This window comes from Myotis lucifugus, unplaced genomic scaffold (genome assembly GCF_000147115.1).
Source record: "Myotis lucifugus unplaced genomic scaffold, Myoluc2.0 scaffold_27, whole genome shotgun sequence".
In the NCBI taxonomy this organism is placed as follows: domain Eukaryota; kingdom Metazoa; phylum Chordata; class Mammalia; order Chiroptera; family Vespertilionidae; genus Myotis; species Myotis lucifugus.
The window spans coordinates 1,057,579-1,079,060 of record NW_005871075.1 but is presented as its reverse complement, the minus strand read 5'-3'; the positions used below and the strand labels follow the sequence as shown (position 1 = coordinate 1,079,060).

General features: G+C 39.0%; 1 protein-coding gene across 3 annotated transcripts in view; it reads right to left on the bottom strand.

Annotated features, from left to right (window-relative positions):
* IL7 (interleukin 7) overlaps positions 1-20,470 on the bottom strand; it is a 49,640-nt gene extending 29,170 nt beyond the window's left edge. For all 3 annotated transcript variants that reach the window (XM_023751919.1, XM_023751921.1, XM_023751920.1), the window contains exons 1-2: positions 20,446-20,470; positions 18,205-18,338 (exon numbers count right to left, since the gene is read on the bottom strand). In XM_023751919.1, the coding sequence (XP_023607687.1) occupies positions 18,205-18,338; positions 20,446-20,455 (144 nt within the window). In that variant the 5' untranslated portion in view covers positions 20,456-20,470. The remainder of the gene's footprint in view (positions 1-18,204; positions 18,339-20,445) is intronic.
* Between the last annotated feature and the right edge of the window lie 1,012 nt (positions 20,471-21,482).

Here is a 21,482-nt window from a genome sequence, read left to right as displayed (position 1 = left end):
ATCTTTTTTTTAGAGAGAGTGGAAGGAAGAGGGAAAGGAAGAGAGGAGAGAAACATCGATGTGAGAGAGCCACAGCAATTGGTTGCCTTCCAGGAGCGCCCCAACCAGAGTGGGGAGCCTACAACTCAGGTGCATGGCCTTGACCAAAATGGAACCTGGGACCCTTCGGTTTGAGGGCCAATGCTCTAACTACTGAGCATTGCTGGCCAGGCAACAATCGTTTTTATCACCATTTATTTATTAATGTGTTGTTCAGCTGGACTCACCTTAGAGCCATGTTTTCATTATTGTTTTAGATAAGGAATTTGTATCCTTACTGAGCTCTGTGTATCTTTACTTTTCTTGTACATTCAATTAAATTTGCTCAGATCTAAGATTGTATATTCATATTCTTGTTATCACAAATCTCAGTAGAGAATGGTCAGCTGGAGGTAGAAACTGGTGAAAATTTGGAGAGTAGCCCAGTTTCATTTTCCTTTATTGGAAACCCTTCCTTTCTATTTTTCCAGAAAGGATGCTTGTTTGAAAATTTTCTCTTTGGTTTATCCCAGTGTTTGTCTCTTGTTATTATTGTTGGCTCATAATCAACAATCTTAATTTTTTTAAATAAAAAAAATATATATCTCTTCAATTCTGGAATTTTGGCTTTTGTTTCATTTGTTACTTTCCCTTCAGAATCATTTATTATTCATAGATTACCTCTCTGGGTTCTGTTTGTGGTTCAATTGCCTTCTCTTAATTGTATATATACACAAATACGCAGACTAATAAGTATGTATATGTGTGTGCATGACAGAGATAGGGAGAAAGAGAGGAGAGACAGAGATAGAGAGATAGAGATGGGTAAAAAGATAACATTTATAGTTGTGTAGTTATATTAAGTCTTTGTTTTCATTTTGGGAGACTTTACATGTATGTCCATATGGTTACGGCATAAAGTCGCTCTTCTTTATTATTATTTTTTTAATCCTCACCAGAGGATATGTTTTTATTGATTTTAGACAGAGAAGGAGAGAGAGAGAGAGAGAGAGAGAGAGAGAGAGAGAGAGAGAGAGAGAAACATCTATGTGAGAGAGAAACATTGATCTGTTGCCTCCTGTATGCACCCCAATTGGGTATTGAACCCACAACCTAGGTATGTGCCCTGACTGGGAATCAAGCACACAACCTTTTGGTGTACAGGATGATGCTCCAACCAACTGTACCACCTGCCCAGGGCCACTCTTTGTTTTTATTTATTTTTATTTAAAAATATTTTTATTGATTTCATAGAAGAAGAGAGAGGGAGAGAGAGATAGAAACATCATTGATGAGAACGATGCATTGATTGGCTGCCTCCTGCAAGTCCCAGGCATGTGCTCTGACCGAGAATCAAACTGGGACTTCCTGGTTCATAGGTCAAAGCTCAACCACTGAGCCATGCTGGCCGGGCCACTCTTTGTTTTTATACACACATTATTACAAGCCAGTGATTTACAACCTTTTCCATCTCATGGCACACATAAACTAATGACTAAAATTCTGTGGCACACCAAATATATATTTCCTGATCTGACAAAAAATAGGTATAATTTTGATTGACTTACAAAAATAATAATAATAATTACCCCATTTAAAAAATCCTCACCTGAGGATATTATTTTCCATTGCTTTTTTAGAGAGAGGAAGAGAGGATGGGAGGGAGGGAAAGAGGGTGAGGGGTGGGGAAAGAGAGAGAAACATCTATGTGAGACCAGACACATCCACTGGTTGTCTCCCACATGTGCCCTGAACGGGGCTGTGGATCAAACCTGTAACCAAAGTTCATACCCTTGACCAGGAATCTAAATAGTGACCCTTCGGTGCCCAGGCCAATGCTCTAACCACTGAGCATGTCGGCCAGAGCTTACCTACCCTTTTTGCTCCAAAGTGACAGTTAAAAAAAAAAATCAGGTACCTATCCTTGTATATAAGGATTTCTGGTACCAAGAAATAACCAATGAAAGACAACCTTACTATTCAAGATGACCAATAAGATGCAACTCTATTATATGATCATGTATTTATGGTTCGAGAAAGGGCATTCACACTGGATGGCTATAGTTGTGTTGGCTGTTGTCATATTTTTAGTTGACGATCTAAGGGGAAAAATGCCAGTGCCCCTGACTAAATAGTCGGGTATTGCATGTTTTAAAAAGTCTTAGTTTCCTGCCTGATGGAGATGAACTCCTCTCAAAGCACCATTGTATTTTTGAAATTCCCCACGGCATTATCTAATGTGTGCTCTTCAATAAAATCAAATTCTTCCAGTTGATCTGCTGAACTTGCTGTCAAAGTCTGTCTCTAGAGACGATGACCTTCATGATAGCACCCGTTTCCTGGGTAAAGCTGTTTCCCCAGGGACAGCCACCCGTGTCCCCACTCTGGCTGTGGAGAGGGAGCAGAGCCCTTATTAATTCCAAAGCATTTTTCTGGCCACTGGGACTCCAAACATTCCCGTCGCAAAGGGCGGTGCGGTGTTCCTTTCATCTTACATGTCCTCCCCTCTCCATTAGTTAGCAGTAAGGTGTGCTTTATGGGAGTAATTAACTCCACTCCCACCTCTCAGTTGGGCTTTGATGGGTAGATACTAAGTCAGTAAGGATGAGCCCATCTTCTCTACCAGAGCAATTGGCTCAAATAACCAAGGTCTAAAGCAATCAGATCCTTGATGTTCCCCTGGCATAAGGGCTATTTCCTAGGTAATCCAATCAGAGTGTAGCCAGGTCCTTGGGTGATTAGTTATAAGCAAGACAATGGCCATTTTTCTGGATTTGAGAGAAGCAAGAAACTCTGGTTGCTACTGGAAAGCCACAACCTGAAGCCAAGTGACAACGGAGAAATGCAGAGTGAAAGGAGTTGTAAGGAAATAGAACTGAAGTCCTAAGCCACAACCAAAAGCACTCAACTGCAGGACCTTTCAGTTATATAAGCCAGAAAGTTCTCTGTAATGTTTACATTCATTTTGTTCTGTTTTCTGTTATTTGTAAGCGAGAGTGTACTAATATCCCTTCTTGAGGATTTCATAACCGCTGCCCTGGATCCTGGCTGCTCTGAAAACAGCCCTCGTTCTGAGAGTGAGGTCCACCCATTTCCTGTGGCTGCCTCCTTCCAGCCCTCACCTGCTCCGAGGAAGTGCGCCTTGAGCATTAAACAGCTCCTCTCCTCACTGAGGTGTTTAGAGCAACTTATTTCCAACTCCAAAGAGAGGACAGAGCTTCTCTTCCTTAAAAAAACAATCTGTCACATCACCTATCCCAGGAATGTCCTTTTCCTGGAATGACTGAAAGAGCAAATAGCTCTCTCCACACAGCAATAATCACCACCCCCATTATATCTCAGAATCCCAGACAAAGCAGGTTCACAAACAGAGCAAGTGGGGAAACGAATGATACACATGGTAAGCATGCAAACAGGTTCGCCTAGTTCCAAAACCCATGCTTTTTCTACTACACAAAGCTTGCCATCTAAATAATGTGAATTTGATTTAAAAATTTCAATCAACAGAGTTTAATAGAAGGGTTGAGTTGATAAGTTCAAGACAAAAGAAATATGGTAAAATATATTCTTTTCTAAATCTTGAACCCTGTCCACATGACATAATTTGCAATCCCCTTTCTTTGGTTATTCATGGTGTGTCTACTTAGAAATTTTATGGGATGTATGTGCACATTCATACTTTATGCATAAAATGGAGTGATGACTGCCTTCATAGTAAAGATAAAATGCTATAAAGGAAAGATTCCCTTTGACAGGTCTTAGGCATAAAATATCAGCTGGGACCCATGTGAGCATGTGAGTATTTGGGGAGACAGGGGAGGAAGAAAACTCCAAAATGAGAGAACACAGAACAAAGTACACTGGCACAAAATGTGAGCTCATTTGGGAAATAGCAAGTAGTCTAGCTGGGTTGCGTAGGGAGGGTCAGGGCAATGCAGAGTGGTAATCAGGCTAGAAATGCAGACTGGGAGCAGACTCTGCTTCCCAAATGCCCAGAGAAGGTGTCAGTCATGTGCTCCACAGACAATGAGGGGTAACCTGTGGAAGGTTGCCGGGCAGGGATGTGGCGTCGTTTCATCTCTGCCTTGTGATGATTACTGCATGTTGGGGAAGTGTTCATACTGTATAGCTGACCATGATGCTTATCTGCTTTGCCTAGAGAGTCAAGTTAGGGGGTGAGTAGACATAAACTATGGAGAAATACAATGTGAGGAGGTAGATGTAGAGCAGGTGAGAAATACAGAAGAATCCGAAGGAAGGTGGTTTGTAAGATTTCTGTCTCCCTAGAACTGTACATCTGGTGCAAGTCCAGCTGAGTAAAGGAACTGACTCCAATTTGGAGAGATCTACATAGTTAGGTAAGTAGGCTTCTTGATTTTGGAATAGTCACTGTGAAAAAGTGATTAATTAATCAACTCCAAACTTATAATCATGTTCTAAATTTTCCCCAAAAAAATCAGGAGAAAGAAAACACATACAAAATTTCATATAGGTATTTGTGCACTCAACTCTGCTTATCCTGTCTGGCAGTTTGGATTTCTCTGTTACTGAGAATTCATCATCAATGGACAGGCTTTGAGAAGATAGCATGTATTTGTAAAGACTAAGACAGCACATCCTTATTTATCAAACCCTGTGTTCCTGCCGTCCCATCGTCTACTGCCCCACTTTTCAGGATAACAATGGGTGGGGGGAGTAGGCAAAGTCTCTTGGCATTAGCATTTATTCTTTCTATGACAACAAACATATTAATTATGCTCTGACCTTAAAAAAACAGGAGATATTGAATACAGTGATTTAATAGCCAAAACATGTTTCCTATTAAATTTTATGCTAAAATTCCAAGGTGACTAAGTAGCACTATCCATTCACAATTGTAAATGAATTAATCAAAGCTCTGTGACTACCAAAGCCAATCCGTTAATTCCGAAGTCCTTCCTATGACCAAGAGTAGCCTAAGTAAAGCCGTTCAAATAAAGTTTATTGTCAATTTGTTTCTCATTCAACTTACACTCATCAAATAGCATGTTATATGTTGCATGTCTTCATTGGACAAACGGTAGCAGAAACAGAAAGTTAAATGCTTTAACAATTGAAATTGATGGCCATCTACTGTAGAGAACACTCCAGGAATAAAACAAAGGACACCAGTCTAGAAATAACATTGGAAATGCCTATATTATCAAATATGGCATTTCAAAATAATATCATAAAAGTACCCCCAAATGCTTTTTATGCAGAAGAGTTGGAAAGGAAAATTTTTGAGTGTGAATTTCCACTTGTGAAACGACCTCTGTAGAATTTCTCTGATGAGGCTCAATTTAAAAAAGATCAATCCACAGAAAGCATCAGAAACACCTACAGTGTCATGAATAGAGGACGAAGGAGGATACCACAGAGGTGATGACTAAATCTTGCTGTTCAACCCATTCTTCAGCTTGTGTAAAGTTCTGTATACCTGGTGGCCTTTTTCTGGCGGTGAATATGTAATTTCTATTCGTGGCAGGCCTTCCCAGCTTCACCAACACACCCTAGATACACAACTCGGTTTTTTATTCACTTGTGTTAATCAAGGTGTGGTTATATATGCATGGGGATAAGAAATGGTGTTCCAGAAATGCATGATTCAGCAATTGGCAGATTTTCCTAAATATCAATGTTCATGTCAAACACAGACACTAAGAATTAGAATCCTGGTAACACAGGCGCCTGTAGTCAGGATAGTGTCACAGATGAAAGAGAAGCGCATCTTCCTCTGGGTGTGTAGGAATGTTGTTATGAGAGTTCCACTGAAGTTTCCCACAGGGCATCCATTCTCTGTGTATTCTAAGTAGACTGGAATCCTACATCTGTGCAATGGAAAGAACATTGAAATAGAGGTGTGGGTAAGTGTGTCCTAACATTTCCATCATTGGCATTAAATAACTTTTCAGCAGGAATGGGCCTCTGAGATTATGTGAGCGAAAATTCTAATTTTCTGAATAATGAATTTTAAGGTCCAACAGCAGTTAATTGACTGCCCAACGTCTCCATGCCAAAGTGATGAAGCTGGGATTCGGACCCAAACATTCCCCGACCAGGAGACCTCCCTGTGGCACTGTGCTGTGGATGTAGCCTCTCCTTAATCTCCTGTCTGCGAAATGAGTGCAGTGAACTGGAGCGGTAGTTTTCACAGGGCCGGTGAGAAATGCGCAGGAGGTGATGCAGACTGGCCAAGGCCGGAGGCCTCCCTGGAGTTTGGGGTAGGATTTATTTGGAAAAATTCACAGATAAAAATCTGAAATCCACAGTTACTGATGATCTACTTTAAGTTCTACAAATGCAAAATCATCTTGTATATGTTCACATTTTAAAATAATTTCACTCTCATGAATCAAGCAATGTATAGCCATTCAAAAATAGTATAGGTTTTGATTTGCTTTTGTTTTTTAAGGATGTGAAATGGGAAATTTAGGAGGTATTATTGCAGACATATTATTTCCAACATGAAAATTATCATAAAAACCATCACTTCTTGAATGCTCACTAAATTGCAGGCATTGTTTCATGAGTTTTGTATCTATTAGTTCATTTAATCCTTACACTATCCCCATTCTTAGAAATAAGGAAACTAAAGTGTAAAAAGCTTAAGTAATTTACCCACCGTCACAGAGCTAACCAAGCGGCACACTCAGGCTAAACATTCACCCAGGGCCCATTGCGTCATAACCTAAGTATGTTCACTATAAATTATTTACAGTCAAACGAAAACATATCTGTGGCCTTCGCGGTGCGCAGAAACCCTTTATCTCCACAAACTGCACTTCTAACCTCATAGTCCTCAACACCAGTGACGGTCATTGAATAAATAACCGCATGAACGACCACCATTCATTGAAAACACCTGACACACACATGTTGCATTACGTTCTACAAGATCCACAGCATCTTGCTTGGTTACCTGGTTGAGATTGACCTTGATATGCACCCGGCAAAGAAGGCAAGTTCTGTAAAACTTACAATATTGCCAAATCTAATGCTGACACAGAGCTGGGTTCAAAACCAATTTAAAAATTACCAATATAGAAATTCTCACGAAGTAGCTATTAAAGGGTGGGGGTAGGAGAAACCCCATTGTCCTCAAAGGGAAATGCCCAGAGTCAAGAGAAACCCGGCAGGTCTGAGTGAGCCACGTCTTTAATGAGAGGCACCTAGGAAAGGGAGGCCGAGGGGGCCTCCTTCTTCACTCGCAGACTGCAATCGGGGTTGGCTCCAGCTCTCATCCCGCTGTCCCTGCTTAGAAAAGCCTCTTCTGTTCCTCTCCAGCTGCGGGGACCATGTCCCCTCACTGTCGTGTCTCAGCGAGGCCAGGGTGCTATCTATTCTTTCTGCTCTCATGAAGCCTGGGGACACAGGGCGGGTGGCTGGGGTGTGGAGGTGGCACTGTGGCAGGGGAGGGAAGCAGGCACAGTCATAGTCAGTTGTGTTGGGGAACAAGGGCTGTGCTCTTAGTTTAACAATTTATTTTTCCCAAGTCCATTGTGGGGTTTGGCGAACGGCCTTCCTTGAGGAGAAGAGAGTGGTCACTTCCAGGTGACGGCGACGTGTCCTTGCTTTGGAGGAGGACTGTGATATTCCGGGGGTCATCTGCCCACATCGCTCGCCTTTTCCCCAGCAGACATTTCCAAGGTAAAGCATTCGTGAGATCTTTGTCACCAGCTGTATGCGTTTTCTATGGCTTCCATAGGAAATTCCCACAAACCGGGCTGCTTAAAACAACAGAAACTTTATTCATTCACAGTTCTGGAGGCTGAGTCTGAAATCAGAATGCTGAGAGGGTCCCATGTCTCTCTCCTGGCCTGTGGAGGCGCTGGCAATCCTCAGTGTCCCTTCGCTTGTGGCTGCGGAACTCCAACCCCTGCCTCTGCCTTCAGGTGGCCCTTTTCTCTTCTCTGCTCTTCACTTCCAAGGACACTTGTTGGGTTTAGGACCCACCCAATCCAGGATGTTCTCGCCTGAAAAGTCTTAATTATATCTGCAAAGACCCTTCCCCCAAGCCAGGTCACATTCACAGCTTCCAGGTGCATGTGCATATCACCTGGGGCGCCACCACTCAGCCCAGGACATCATATTTTATTATATTAGGATGCTAGTCAGTCATGTGGGTTCTTGAAAGATTTTTCTCATTCTTAGCCTCCCACTTTGCCTCCCACTTTCAATGACTTTTGTGTGTGTGTGTGCAAAGACGTGTCTTTTCCTTAGTCTGCTGTGCTATTTTAAACTGGTCTTTATTATTGATTTTTAGAAAGAGAAGAAGCAAGAAGGAGAGAGAGAAGCATGGATTGGTTGCTTCCCGTATACACCACAACTGGGGATCGAACTCAAAACTAGGGTGCGCACAGGATGACACCCTACTGAGTCACACTGGCCATGGCATGATGCTCTATTTGATACTTTTGCGAGGTTTTAGTTTACTTTAATGTGCTTCCATCCTTCAACTTACCCCAGCAGCAAATTTTAAGTCATGAATGACAGTGATACAGGTACCATTAGACCCTCGGTGTCATCACCTAACTTGGTCTGTTAAAGTCCCTTATGAAGGTTAGAATCCACGTTATATCATTTCTTTGTAATGAGATCATCATACTTTGCAGAGCAGGTATGAACCCCTCAGCAGATTGAGATTACTCAAATTTCATGTCTTTTCAATGTTTCCAATTAAACTAGTTCTATCCTGACTTGCTAGATCCACAGAAATCTTTCTTTTCAGGCGTCTGAATTGTGTGAGAATATAGAGAGTTTAATCAGTGCAAACAGAAGATATTTCCTTCCATTTGCCACATAGGAAAAACAGGACTATTTCATCCATCCACACCTTTTGGCTTATGCTTTTTCTTCCTGCTCTTGATTTCTGTTGCAGCTACAAGCTACCAACACAGAAAACCCATGCAACATAGTCGGATGTTTTTGTTGGTCCAGATGTTGTACCAGCTCCAACCATGCACAGGCCTGACGTACCAAAATTATAATTATTTAATTCACTCTTATATGCCCAACATTGTCTCCAAGGAGATCTGCAGTGGTGGGGTCCTCAGATCTCTGTCTGGGTCTCTCCCTCTCTTCCTCCTCTCTAAAATAAAAGAAAAATTAGAAAGAAAGAATCTAATATCATGGGATCTCAAAAACCCAAACAACAGGTTGGGTTCTTAATGTCATTCTTCCCAGGAAAATATCTATGGAAATGTAATTATTTCATCCCTAGCAACTAATTGTCCATACCACAGGATGTTGGAGGTGGAGAATTTATATAGTCTTAAAATAGGTACTATTGGTCTTCTTTTTAAAAAAATTAGTTACTTATTATTTTACTAGAGGCCTGGTGCATGGATTCATGCACTGGTGGTGTCCCTGGGCCTGGCCTGTGCCCTCTTGCAATCTGGGACCCCTCGGGGGATGTCAGAGAGCCAGTTTTGGCCCGATCCCTGCAGGCCAAGCCTAGGGACCCTAGTATGCATATAAGACAGTGGTTCTCAACCTTCCTAATGCCCCGACCCTTTAATACAGTTCCTCATGTTGTGGTGACCCCTAATTTCATTGTTACAAATTGAACATAATTAAAGCATAGTGATTAATCACAAAAACAATACGTAATTATATATGTTTTCTGATGGTCTTAAGCAACCCCTGTGAAAGGGTTGTTCGACCCCCAAAGGGGTCGCGACCCACAGGTTGAGAACCGCTGATATAAGATCTTCAGTTAATATCTTACTGCCCTTCTCCCCTGTCCCCTTCCCTCTGAGATTCATCAGTCTGTTCCATGTTTCCATGACTGTGGTTTCCGCTCCTGCGTTGAGTGTATGCCCCCTGGTGGTCAGGGTATGTCATAGCTACCTGTCAGCCGGTTGAATGGTTGGCTGGTCGGCCAGTTGCTTAGGCTTTTATATACCAGTATATAGATTTTCCTTTTTTAAAATAGACTATTTTTAACACACTTTTAGGTTTGCATAAAAAAGAACATCTGTCCATCCACAGTCTCCCCTACCATTATCTTGCATTAATGTGTGGTGCCTTTGTTATAATACATGACTCAATATTGTTACATTTTTAATAACTGAAGTTCATTGTTTACATTAGGGTTCACTCTGTGCTGTAAAGTTCTCTGGGTTTTGACAGATGTGTCATGTATTCACCTTTACAGTGTCACAGATAATCTCATTGCTCTAAATTTACACTGTACACCACCCATTTCCTCTTCCCACCCCCTTCTCTGACCCCTGACAACCACTGATCTCTTTAATGGCTCCACAGTAGCCATTTCTAAAAGGTCATACGGTGGAATCATGCAGTATAAGCCCTTTCAGACTGGATTCTTTCACACCATATACATTTAGATTCCTCTATGTCCTTTGTGGCTTGGTAGCTCATTTCTTTTTATCACCAGTTACATTCCACTGAATAGAATGGTATGGTGTTTGTTCTGGTATTTTGCCCATTTTTAAATTGGATTGTTTCTTTTGTTATTGGTGAATTTTAACTGTTCTTTGGATATTTTGAAAGCAATTCCTTTATCAGATATATCTTTTGCAAATATTTCCCCCTATTCTGTGGCTTGTCTTTTTATTATTGTAGCAGAGTTTTAATTTTAATGAAGTCCAACCTCATTTTTTTCTTTCATGGATTGTATTACTGGGTGTTGTAGCTAAAAAGTTATCACCAAATCCAAGGTCACTTAGATTTTTTTTTTCTTTAGTACAGTGGGGCCTTGACTTACGAGTGTCCCGCCTAACGAGTTTTTTGAGATACCAGCTGTCTCTCGGCCGATTTTTTGCATTGAGTTGATAGAGTAATTTGAGTTAACGAGCTCCTTAATGAGCTCCTTAATGAGCTCGGTCTCGGAACGAATTAAATTCGTAAGTCAAGGCCCCACTGTAGTTTTATTGAAATATAATCTACATCCAATTCACCTAAAGTGCACAACTCAATGGTTTTTGCTACACTATATTAATTTTTTAAATTGTGATAAATATATACATAAAATTTGCCTTTAACCATTTAAAAATATTTTTTCCATCACTTTTTACTATGCTCTTTTCTATGAGTTCTGTAGTTTATGTTTAGGTCTAGGATCCATTTTGAGTTAATTTTTATGAAAGGTAAAAGGTGTATTTTTTTTGTGTGGATGTTCAGCTGTTCCAGCATTATTTGTTGAAAAGACTATCCTTTGTCCATTGAATTGACTTTGATCCTTTGTCAAAGATCAATTGACTATATTACTGTTGGTCTATTTATTCTGTTCCATTGACTTGCCTATTCTTTCACTAATATACTATTTTGATTACTCTAGTTTTATAGTAAGTCTTGAGTTTGGGTCATGTCATTACTCTGGTGCTTTTCAATATTATGCAGGCTATTGTGGGTCTTTTAACATTCCACACAAACTTTAAAATCAGGTTGTTGATATACATAGAACAACTTCTGGACTTTTATTGGAATTGCATTGATCAAGTTGCATTGACATCTTTACAATACTGAGTCTTCCTATCCTTGAACATGGAGTATTTCTCTATGTATTTAGTTCTTCATTGATTTTTTTTGTAGGTTTTCACATATATTGTACATTTTTTTATATTTATACCTGAGCATTTCTCTTTTTTAATGCTAATATAAATGCCAATTGGAAAAATAGAAAAGCAATTGTCTTTTGTATATTAATCTTGTATCCTTCAACCTTGCTATAATTGCTTATTAGGTTCAGGAGTTCTTTTGTTGATTGTTTTGTATTTTTTATGAAGACAATGATGTCATCTGTAAACAAAAAACACTTTATTTCATTTGTATATATTTTATTTCCTTTTCTTGTAATACTGAATTAGCTGGGATTACCCAAATGATGCTAAACAGGAGTGATGAGAAGGTACATCATTAAAATGTTCTTAAGATAAAGAGACTTTAAAGCATTACAGAGTTTTGCAAAAGGAGTGAAAGAGAGAGAATATGTATTAGATTTGAATTTTGGAAAAACAATTCAAATGCTGGTGAAGATGTACACTGGAGGTAATGAGATCACCCAGGGGCCTACGGAAGGCTATGTGCTACTGAACTAAGATTATAACAGTGGAAGTCAACAGAGTGAATGACTTATACAGGCGTTACAATGATACATTAATCTATAGGATTTGGTGATGAAAGAACAAGGGTGTCAAGGATAATGCTGGGATTTCAGGATTGATTGACAGGACAAATATAGATGCTATTACCAAAGACAGAGAATGCAGAAACAGGAACAAGATAAAAGTGATGATAATTAGTTCGCTATTGCGTATGATGTGCCACAGTACATCAGGGCAGAGATTTATAATTGATATTTGAACTAAATGGTTCTAAAGTTCATGTGAGAGGTGAAGACAGAAGTTGAATCTCTGAGGGCCTCTAGAACAGAGATAGAGATAGAGATAGAGTTAAAGATATTAGAAATTGTAAAAGCTAATTATAACCTATTAGTCATTAGATATTAATTTTCATAACTTAGAACAAAGGACAGCCCTTAATGAATGTGTATTATACTGAGTCATCCTGAGAAAGTGTTTGGCCTTCTCTAGCGGTCTTCATATTTTAACCAGCCTCAATTCTGGTGACTCAGTTATGGTAAGAGTTCCATAATTCAATCATATGAGTCATGTTTAAGCAAAATAATTTTTTATGAATAAAATAACGTATAACATCCCAAACTAGTTGCTATCAGATATCAAAGAAGTACCTGATATTTATTCATGACAAGTTTTCAAAGAAACAAATGTTCTAGAAAAAAGATTTCCTAACTTATTTGAAACAAATTCCATGTTCTCATTAACATATGAAGTTGATTTACAATTCATATATTATTTATCATATATTATTACAATTCATATCTTTGTTTATATGGAAAAATACCAGGTGCAAGGTGGTGCACTGAGCATTCTGTGGGATACAAAGATGAATCAAACACAAACTGTCCTTGAGATACTTATAGACTAGTATGGGAAAATAAGATACAAACTTAGGTAAGTATGCAAGGAGTAAGAGTTAAGAATCATAAATTTCAAATAAAATTGAGAAAGCAATCCTACTTACAATAGCATCAAAGACACATAAAATGCTTAAGAATAATTTTAACAAAAGAAATTCAAAGCTTACAGTCTGAAAACTACAAAACTTCATTGAAAGAAATTAAAGATCTAAAAAAACAGAACCATCCTGTATTCATAGATCATAACCATCATTATGCATTATCAAAAAGACAGTACCCCCCAAATTGATCTACAGGTACAACAAAATCTATTAGAATCCCAACTCACTTCTTCTTAGAAATTGACAAGCTGATTCTAAAATCCATATGGAATTGCACGGGACCTGAAATAGCCAAAACAAGTTTGAAAAGGAACAAACTAGAAGAACTCTCACTTCCTGAGATCAAAATTTACTCCAAGTCAATAGCAATAAAAACATATTAGAATAGAATTGAAGAGTCCAGAAATAAACCCATACATGTATGGTCAAAGGATACCAATACTATTCAATGGGGTAAAGAATAGTCTTTTCTCTGCAAGTATGGCTTATTTGTTGCTTTATAAGATAATTATTTCTGAATAAATTTCACTCCGGTCCTTGATTTTATGTTCATTGGAGACCACTTAATAATATCATTGTTATTATTATTTGGAAGAACTTGACATAGAGCATTGCACATAGTAGGGGATTGATGAATATTTATGAAAGGAGGAAAATAATCAGGACAAAAGAAAATGAGGAAGGGAAAGAAGGAGAAAAGAAGAAAAGAAAAGGTGACCTTTTTGCATGTTTCAAAAAATTTGAGCACTATGAAAGATCTCCGGGATAATTCAATTTCCATATTTTATAAGGGACTGAAGAGTCCAAAGAGGTTAGATGAGGTATCCAAAATCACAATGCTTGCTAAGAACAAAGCTAGTAGCAAATTAGGTCTTCTGATCCCTCACACTGCACTGCGATGCTGGTTCACAGTAAAGCAATTTAACTGAGGGAGCCAGTGAAAATATATTTTTCCATGAGGCAGAAGATTGCTTTATTTATCCTTAAAATGAATGTTCAATCATGGATTCTAATATAAAATGTGTATCTTAATAATAATAGCTAATTGCCCTGGCCGGGTGGCTCACTAAGTTGAGCATTGCAGGTTAGATCCCTGGTTGGGAGACAAATGATCCATGTTTCTCTCTTCTCTCTTCTTTCTTATTTTCTCTCTTCTTTCTTATTTTCTCTCTTCTCTCTTCTCTCTTCTCTCTTCTCTCTCTCTCTCTCTCTCTCTCTCTCTCTCTCTCTCTCTCCTCTCCCCTCACCCCCCACTTCTTCTCTCTCTTAAATCAGTAAAACATATCCTCGGGTGAGGATTTATTGAAAAAGCTAATTGAATTTATGGTCCAGTTTATTCTATTTTGTTACTGTGTTTGAGCTAACCACTGAAAAACAAATAAGGAAACCCATATCAGCTAATACCCACAGATCTGGCTTTGTAGATCTGATGCAAGAGAATTTAGGTGTTAGACTAAAATCAGGGGACTATTCTAATTTTTTCCTTTGATTCATAAATTATTTTCAAATAAGGAGGGTCATATATGAAATTATCCAGTGGGCCTCCCACATCACTGAAATTCTTTAAAAACAGGAATCTCTGGAGGTGAGTCCCAGCAACTTGTATCTTGACAAACCTTTCAGTTTATTGGGAAGTACCTAAAATTGTGAATCACTACCTTGGTTTACACCCGTCAACAATGTTCACCTAAATTAATGAAGTATTTCCTCCTGTCTCCTTGCTCCCCATCCTACCCCACAAATTATCTACATGGTTGCCAGACAAAAAGTTGTAAACAAAATATGATGTGTTATTACATTTTCCATTCATTCATTCATCAATTATTTATTGAGAGTTCTAGTCCTTTCTGGTACAGCAGTGAAAACAAAGGACAAATATTTCTATTCTATACTTAATACATAATGAGCCTTTACCAAGTAATAGGAATATCAATAAAAGCCATTAGGAGAATGGCATTGACATCTAATGCCTTCCCCCTAAAGTCCTCCGTGGTTTCCTGGTGCTTAGACTCCTTTGTATGGTGGACACAGCACTGAGTGGTCTGGGCTTCCTGTGAGGATTTGGTTCTCACCTTGCATCCCACAGTCCAACCACACCAAACCTATTGGTTTCTTATTTACATTCCTTTTCAAGGTGACCCATCCTCTCCCTGATGAGGGACCCTCTCCCCAACCTGTTCTGCTGCTTTTGGTAACACCTACATGTATTTTAAGATTCAAGAATCATGTGTCACCAAAATTCATGTAAGAAGAAGTAGATGATCTGAATTGGCCTATGTCTATTAAATAAATAGAATCAATAATTAAAAGCCTTCCAAAGCAGAAAGCACCAGGTCCTGATGGGTTTGCAACGTAGAGACTAAAAAAATATATAAAAGATCAATGAAACCAAGAGCTGGTTCTTTGAAAAGATAAGGAAGATTGATGAACCTTTAGCCAGACTCATCAAGAAACAAAGCGAGAGGATCCAAATAAACAAAATAAAAAAATGAAATGGGTGAAGTACAACCGATTCATAGAAATACAAAGGTTTGTAAGAAAATACCATTAACAACTAGATGCCCACAAACTGGACAATGTGGATGAAATGGACAAATTCCTAGAAAAATACAATATTCCAAAACTGAATCAGTAAGAATCAGAAAACTTGAATAGGCCAATCACAACAGATGAAATTGAAGTAGTAATAAAGACCTCCCTGGTTAGATGGCTTCATACTTCCATCTTTTTTTTAAAAAAATATTTTTATTGATTTCAGAGAGGAAGGGAGAGAGATAGAGAGATAGAAACATCAATGATGAGAGAGAATCATTGGTCGGCTGCCTCTTGCACACACAACACTGGGGATCAAGCCCACAATTTGGGCATGTGCCCTGACTGGAATCAAACTGTGACTTCCTGGTTCATAGGTCAATGCTCAACCACTGAGCCATAATGGCTGGGCCACTTCCAAGTTCCTTTTATGAGGCCAGCATTATCCAATTTTCCAAAACTAGATAAAGACACTACAAAGAAAGAGAATTATAAGCCAATATCCCTGATGAACATAGATGCTAAAATCATCAACAACATATTAGCAAATCAGATCCAACAATACATTAAAAAGATCATACACCACGACCAAGTGGGATTTATTCCAGGATGCAAGGCTGGTACAATATTCACAAATCAATAAATGTGATACATTACATAAACAAATTGGAAGACAAAAATCACATGATCATATCAATTAATGAAGAAAAAGTATTCGACAAAATCCAACACCCTTTTTTGATACAACTCTCAGCAAAGTGGGAATAGAGAGATCATACCTCAACATAATAAAGGCCATATATGACAAACCTGCAGCCAATATCATACTCAATGGGCAAAAATGAAAACCATGTTCCCTAAGAACAGGAACAAGACAGGGTTGTCTGCTTTCACCACTCTTATTCAATATAGTATTGGAAGTCCTAGCCACAGCGATCAGACAAGAAGAAGAAATAAAAGGCAGCCAAATTGGAAGGGAGGAAGTAAAACTCTCATTATTTGCAGATGACTTGATATTGCAAAATAGAAAACTCTAAACACTCCATCAAAAAATGCCTAGATTTAATAAATGTATTTGGCAATGTAGCAGGATAGAAAATTAACACACAGATATTGATGACATACCAATAATGAACTCTCAGATAGAGAAACTGAAAAACAATCCCATTTACCATTGCAACAAAAAAATTAAGATATTTAGGAATAAATTTAACCAAGGAGGTAAAAGACTTATACTTAGAAAACTACAGGATGTTGAAAGGGAGATAGAGGCACAAGTAGAGAATATACCATGTTTCTGGATTAGTAGAATCAACATCATTAAAATGTCTATACTACCCAAAGCTCCACATGGTCTTTCTACAAAATCCAGTAATTGCTCTCCTGGCTATTTACCCAAATGATTTGAAAACTCACTTTGTCCGTCTGTACAAAGCACTAAACATGAATGTCTATAGAAGGTTTATTCATAAGAGCCAAAAATTGGGAGCAAACAAGGTAAGTCCTAGCAGTGAATAGAAAAACAAACGGAGGTGCATCCATTCAATGGAATTTTATTCGACAATAAAATGGATGAGGCATCAAGCCACAGTAAGCCATGGGGGAACCTTAACTACATATTGCTAATGAAAGGATCCAGTCTAAAACAGCTACACAGGGCATGACTCCAACTACAGGACATTCCAGAAAGGCAAAATTACAGAGACCACAAGCAGCTCCGGGGTTGCCTTAGGTTCAAGAGAAGGGCATGAGGGACGAAGCAGCGCGGCACAGGGGATGTCAGGGGCAGTGGAACCATCCCGTATAACACTGTAGTGGTGGACACATGACATTTTGCATGTGTGAAAACCCACGGGATGTACAACACAAGGAGCAAAACCTAATGTCAATTATCAGCTTTAATGAATAATAATGTATCAAGATTGGTTCAATCAATCGTAACAAATGTACCACACAAATACGAGATGTAAATAATGGGGAAGCTTGTGCAGAGGGACAATGGGCATCTGGGAATTCTTTACTTCCTGCTCATCTTTCCTGTAAACTCATAACTGTTCTAAAATAAAATCTATTATAAAAAATTGTCCATAGTAAATAGAAAAATTTACTCATAGCAAATTATATAAAATACATACTATGCTGGTATATATGTTCACATATTCAGATAAAAATAAAATAGCTATGTATCTCTTTCCATGATACCTTTTCAATGTTATGTTCTGTTATTTTCCCTCTCCTGATATAATGGTTCCAGAGAGACTGGCTGTTAATGGGAGGTGAGGAAATGCAGACAGTGATGTTACATTATGCTCATGAGAAATTTGATGGTGAAGGGCAGTAGGGCTGACATGGGCAGTTGTGGGAGTCTGAAGGTCTAGGAAAGAATTATTTTTAAAGGATGTAATGATTGCCAGCTATGAAAATATATAATTAGTAGCTCACTGAATTTCATCCCTTAGTTATTTCACTTTCAATAATTATAAATGGATACTTGACTATATAAAACTGCATAGCGACAGTATCTATCACATTTTCCCAATGAGTTAAAATGTGAGAAGAAGCACATACCAGGTCATTGAGGCTGACCATGATGACATGCTGGTACTCTTCGCCGCTTTTACCTTCGATCTCACAATCAGATGACGCGACTGGCAACAGAACGAGGATCAGGGGAGGAATTCCAAAGATATACCTGAAAGAAACTGAAGACAACAGTACATAAGAACGAGCTAGTAAATGTTATGTCACGTGATCTGATTTGATGGTGGCCTTTCCATGAGCCTGGCCACATATTTCTAATCCTTGTAAACATGCATCTCTGGTTTTGGATAGAGTGGGAGGAACTCTGAAACTCAATACCAAGTAACAACCAAAGCAGGACAGACTTTCAGTGTCTGAGTTTCTTTCCTGTTTTAACTGAGGAATTACTGTTTGGGAAAGTGCAGAGCAGTGGTGGGTGCCAACAGGGTCTCTTTGCTTCTGGAAAACACTCCAGGGTATGAATTCAGTTTATCCAATTTCAACTTATGTTGAACATCCCCACAGGGAAAGGCAGCTACAGGTGAACAGGTAATCTAAGGACAAGTGAAAAAGTTACACATTTTTGACATTTTATGATCTATGGCATGTGACTGTGTATGGAAACCCGATGGTTGTCCAAGCGTCCAGCAGCTTCCGGAGGTGGCGTCACAGGTTGATCCCACGCTACGACTTTGTGATTATATTTTTGCTTTTTAGTGATGGTTCACTCTTCCCAGAACTGTGGCAACATTGACATTATATTTCGAGACTCCTTATCTTTTCAGTAGCTTCTGTTTCTAAGTACCCCACACCCCTATTCTCTTCAAACACTGATCTGTTTAGCTTCTTGATATGTTAGAAAAGCCCAATAAATAAGTTCACACCCTGTTAACTAATGATTTCTATCTGTTTTTTTATAAGCCTTCCTAATTGGGGGCAATTATCTAATAAAAAATAATCTATATTAATAAAAGCATAATATGCTAATTAGACCGGACATCCTTCCAGACAACCTTCTGGATGAAGCAGGGGCTGTGAGGGAAGCCCAGGTCCCGGGTGCCGGAGGGAAGCCAGTATCGGCAGCTGGGGGGTGGAAAGCCTATTCTTGCATGAATTTTGTGCACCAGGCCTCTAGTTATCTAATAAAACTGAATGAAATTATAAATGAATCATTTGGGGCAATAGTAATAGACTGAACAAAAAGCCTGTGGCTCCCTGAGGCATGAAAATTTGCTTATATAGGGACTTAATTCTTCATAAGCCTGTCAGAGTATCTCCTCTGCATCTTTCTGGAAACTCTTGGGTTATGTTGACAACATCTTTCCTGTGAATTTCCCAAATGAACTTCCACTGCACTTGCTGAGTGCAAGACATTTCACACATGTGCCTTCTCTGATTAAAATGACAAATAATATCATCCCTAAGAACACAAGGTAGTGATATCGTGACAAAGACCTAAAGACAAATCACAAAAGTTTCCAATAACATTGTCCTCCATGCTATCATTGTCCATCATATAAGAATCGGTAGCACTCCCCAGTAAATTATGTGCTATTAACGACCCATATTTTACACATAGAGGCAGGCAGTAGGCCGGGCAGCAGATCTGGGAACAAACATGAATCCTCCATGAATCTCATCCTCTTATGTCACTGACTCTTGACAAGGCAAGAGAAACAAAATGAGACATGGCTTCCGTTCATTGCTCTGCCAAGAAATATCTATATACATGACAAGCAATAATTCACTTAGGAGGTGAATAATAAAGCTGACACCAGTTACCGTTCACTGAATACCTACCATGTGCCAAGCATTAAGTGTCATATACATCCTAGTTCCAAAGACCAAAAGAGTTCTGCAAGTTCATCTTTTTCTGAAATGTAGGTAGTAACTGCCAGGTCTGGATTTTAACCTGGCCTTGCTGCCTCACCAGGATTTGATCAGAAATGGCCACAATCTTTTGATAACATGCAAGCACACTGGTCCGAATGCAAACCACTTCCAGGTAATAGTCTCCAGCTCTGCTGCTTTCTTCTACTCCTGTTCCTTCATGCTGAAGATTCTCAAGCATGATCAACTAATGATTGACAGGTCCTAACTTTGTAATCAGACTTCTATGCATAGTAGAGAGATGACCTTTTCTCTGTCACCTTGCAGATGCCCACGTGGTGCACGCTGGGAGGAGTAGATGATAAAGGGAAAGTTATAGAGCACAGAACTTGAAATGACCTTTAAGGGAGATAAATGCAATAAAGTATGAAGTACCAGCATGAAAAGAGGCATATTTACCACTATACATGCATGCTATTTCAAAGGAGGTTGTTTTATATTCTACATAGAGCACCAACTGTTGTGTCCCCAACTTTCAGTAATTGGTGCTTCCCAATTCCCATCAGCCTATTTATTCATTGAAAGGCATTTGATCAATGCTTTCGAATACGACCTGGTGGAAAATTCAGTCTTCTTTTGTGTATCACAACTAATTTCAAAATTTAAAACATAATTTGACTTGTCAGTAAAGAGTGTCTTTTGTTGCCACTGTTGTTAAATAATTTAGCCCCAGACAGACAAGGACAAAGCAGAGCTCGAGGGTTTGCAGAGTGGAGATGGGGCTTTTGTCTTGGTGTGATGTTGAGTTGTTGCCTGAATGAACCACAGAACACCTTTTAAGAGTCACTCCCCTGATTTGTAAAACGAAAACTTGAGACTGAATGGTCCCTCCATGTCCCTTACAATTCTCAAGCACCCGAAATTCTCATACTCTACCTGGCCATCGAGATGCAGTAACTCTTTAGATCTGAAATCACCTCCTGGACAATGCTGCAAACACAGCCGGGCCTTCGGGCCCACAGCTCCTCATGACGTGCACTTTGGTCTGGACTTGAAGTCTTTTCTCCACACCATGGAGATAGTAATATGAATGTCGCCTAGTTTGAGCTTGCTTTTAACACCGTCCCAGTAAGAAAAGAACTCTTATTTTGTTTCAGAATATACAGATACCCACACTTCCCCCAATCTTGCCATTTTCATTAGGTTACAGAAAAGATAAACCATGAGGAATAATGCAAGGCGAGCTGGGGCTTGTGGAATTTTCTTTAAATCTCCTGAAGGGATTGAAACTGGAGAATTTGTTTTCAGTGGGGAATCTGGTTAAACCAAAATGATGGCTGTCTAAAAAATTCTTGATGGTTTTAATGTAAGCCAAATAATACATTCAATCCTCAGCTACTTAAGTTATGGGGTCAAAGTGAACATAAATAAATTAGTTCCTACACTCCATCCAATTCAATTTTTCATCAGCCTTTAAGACCAATAAGTGTTAATTG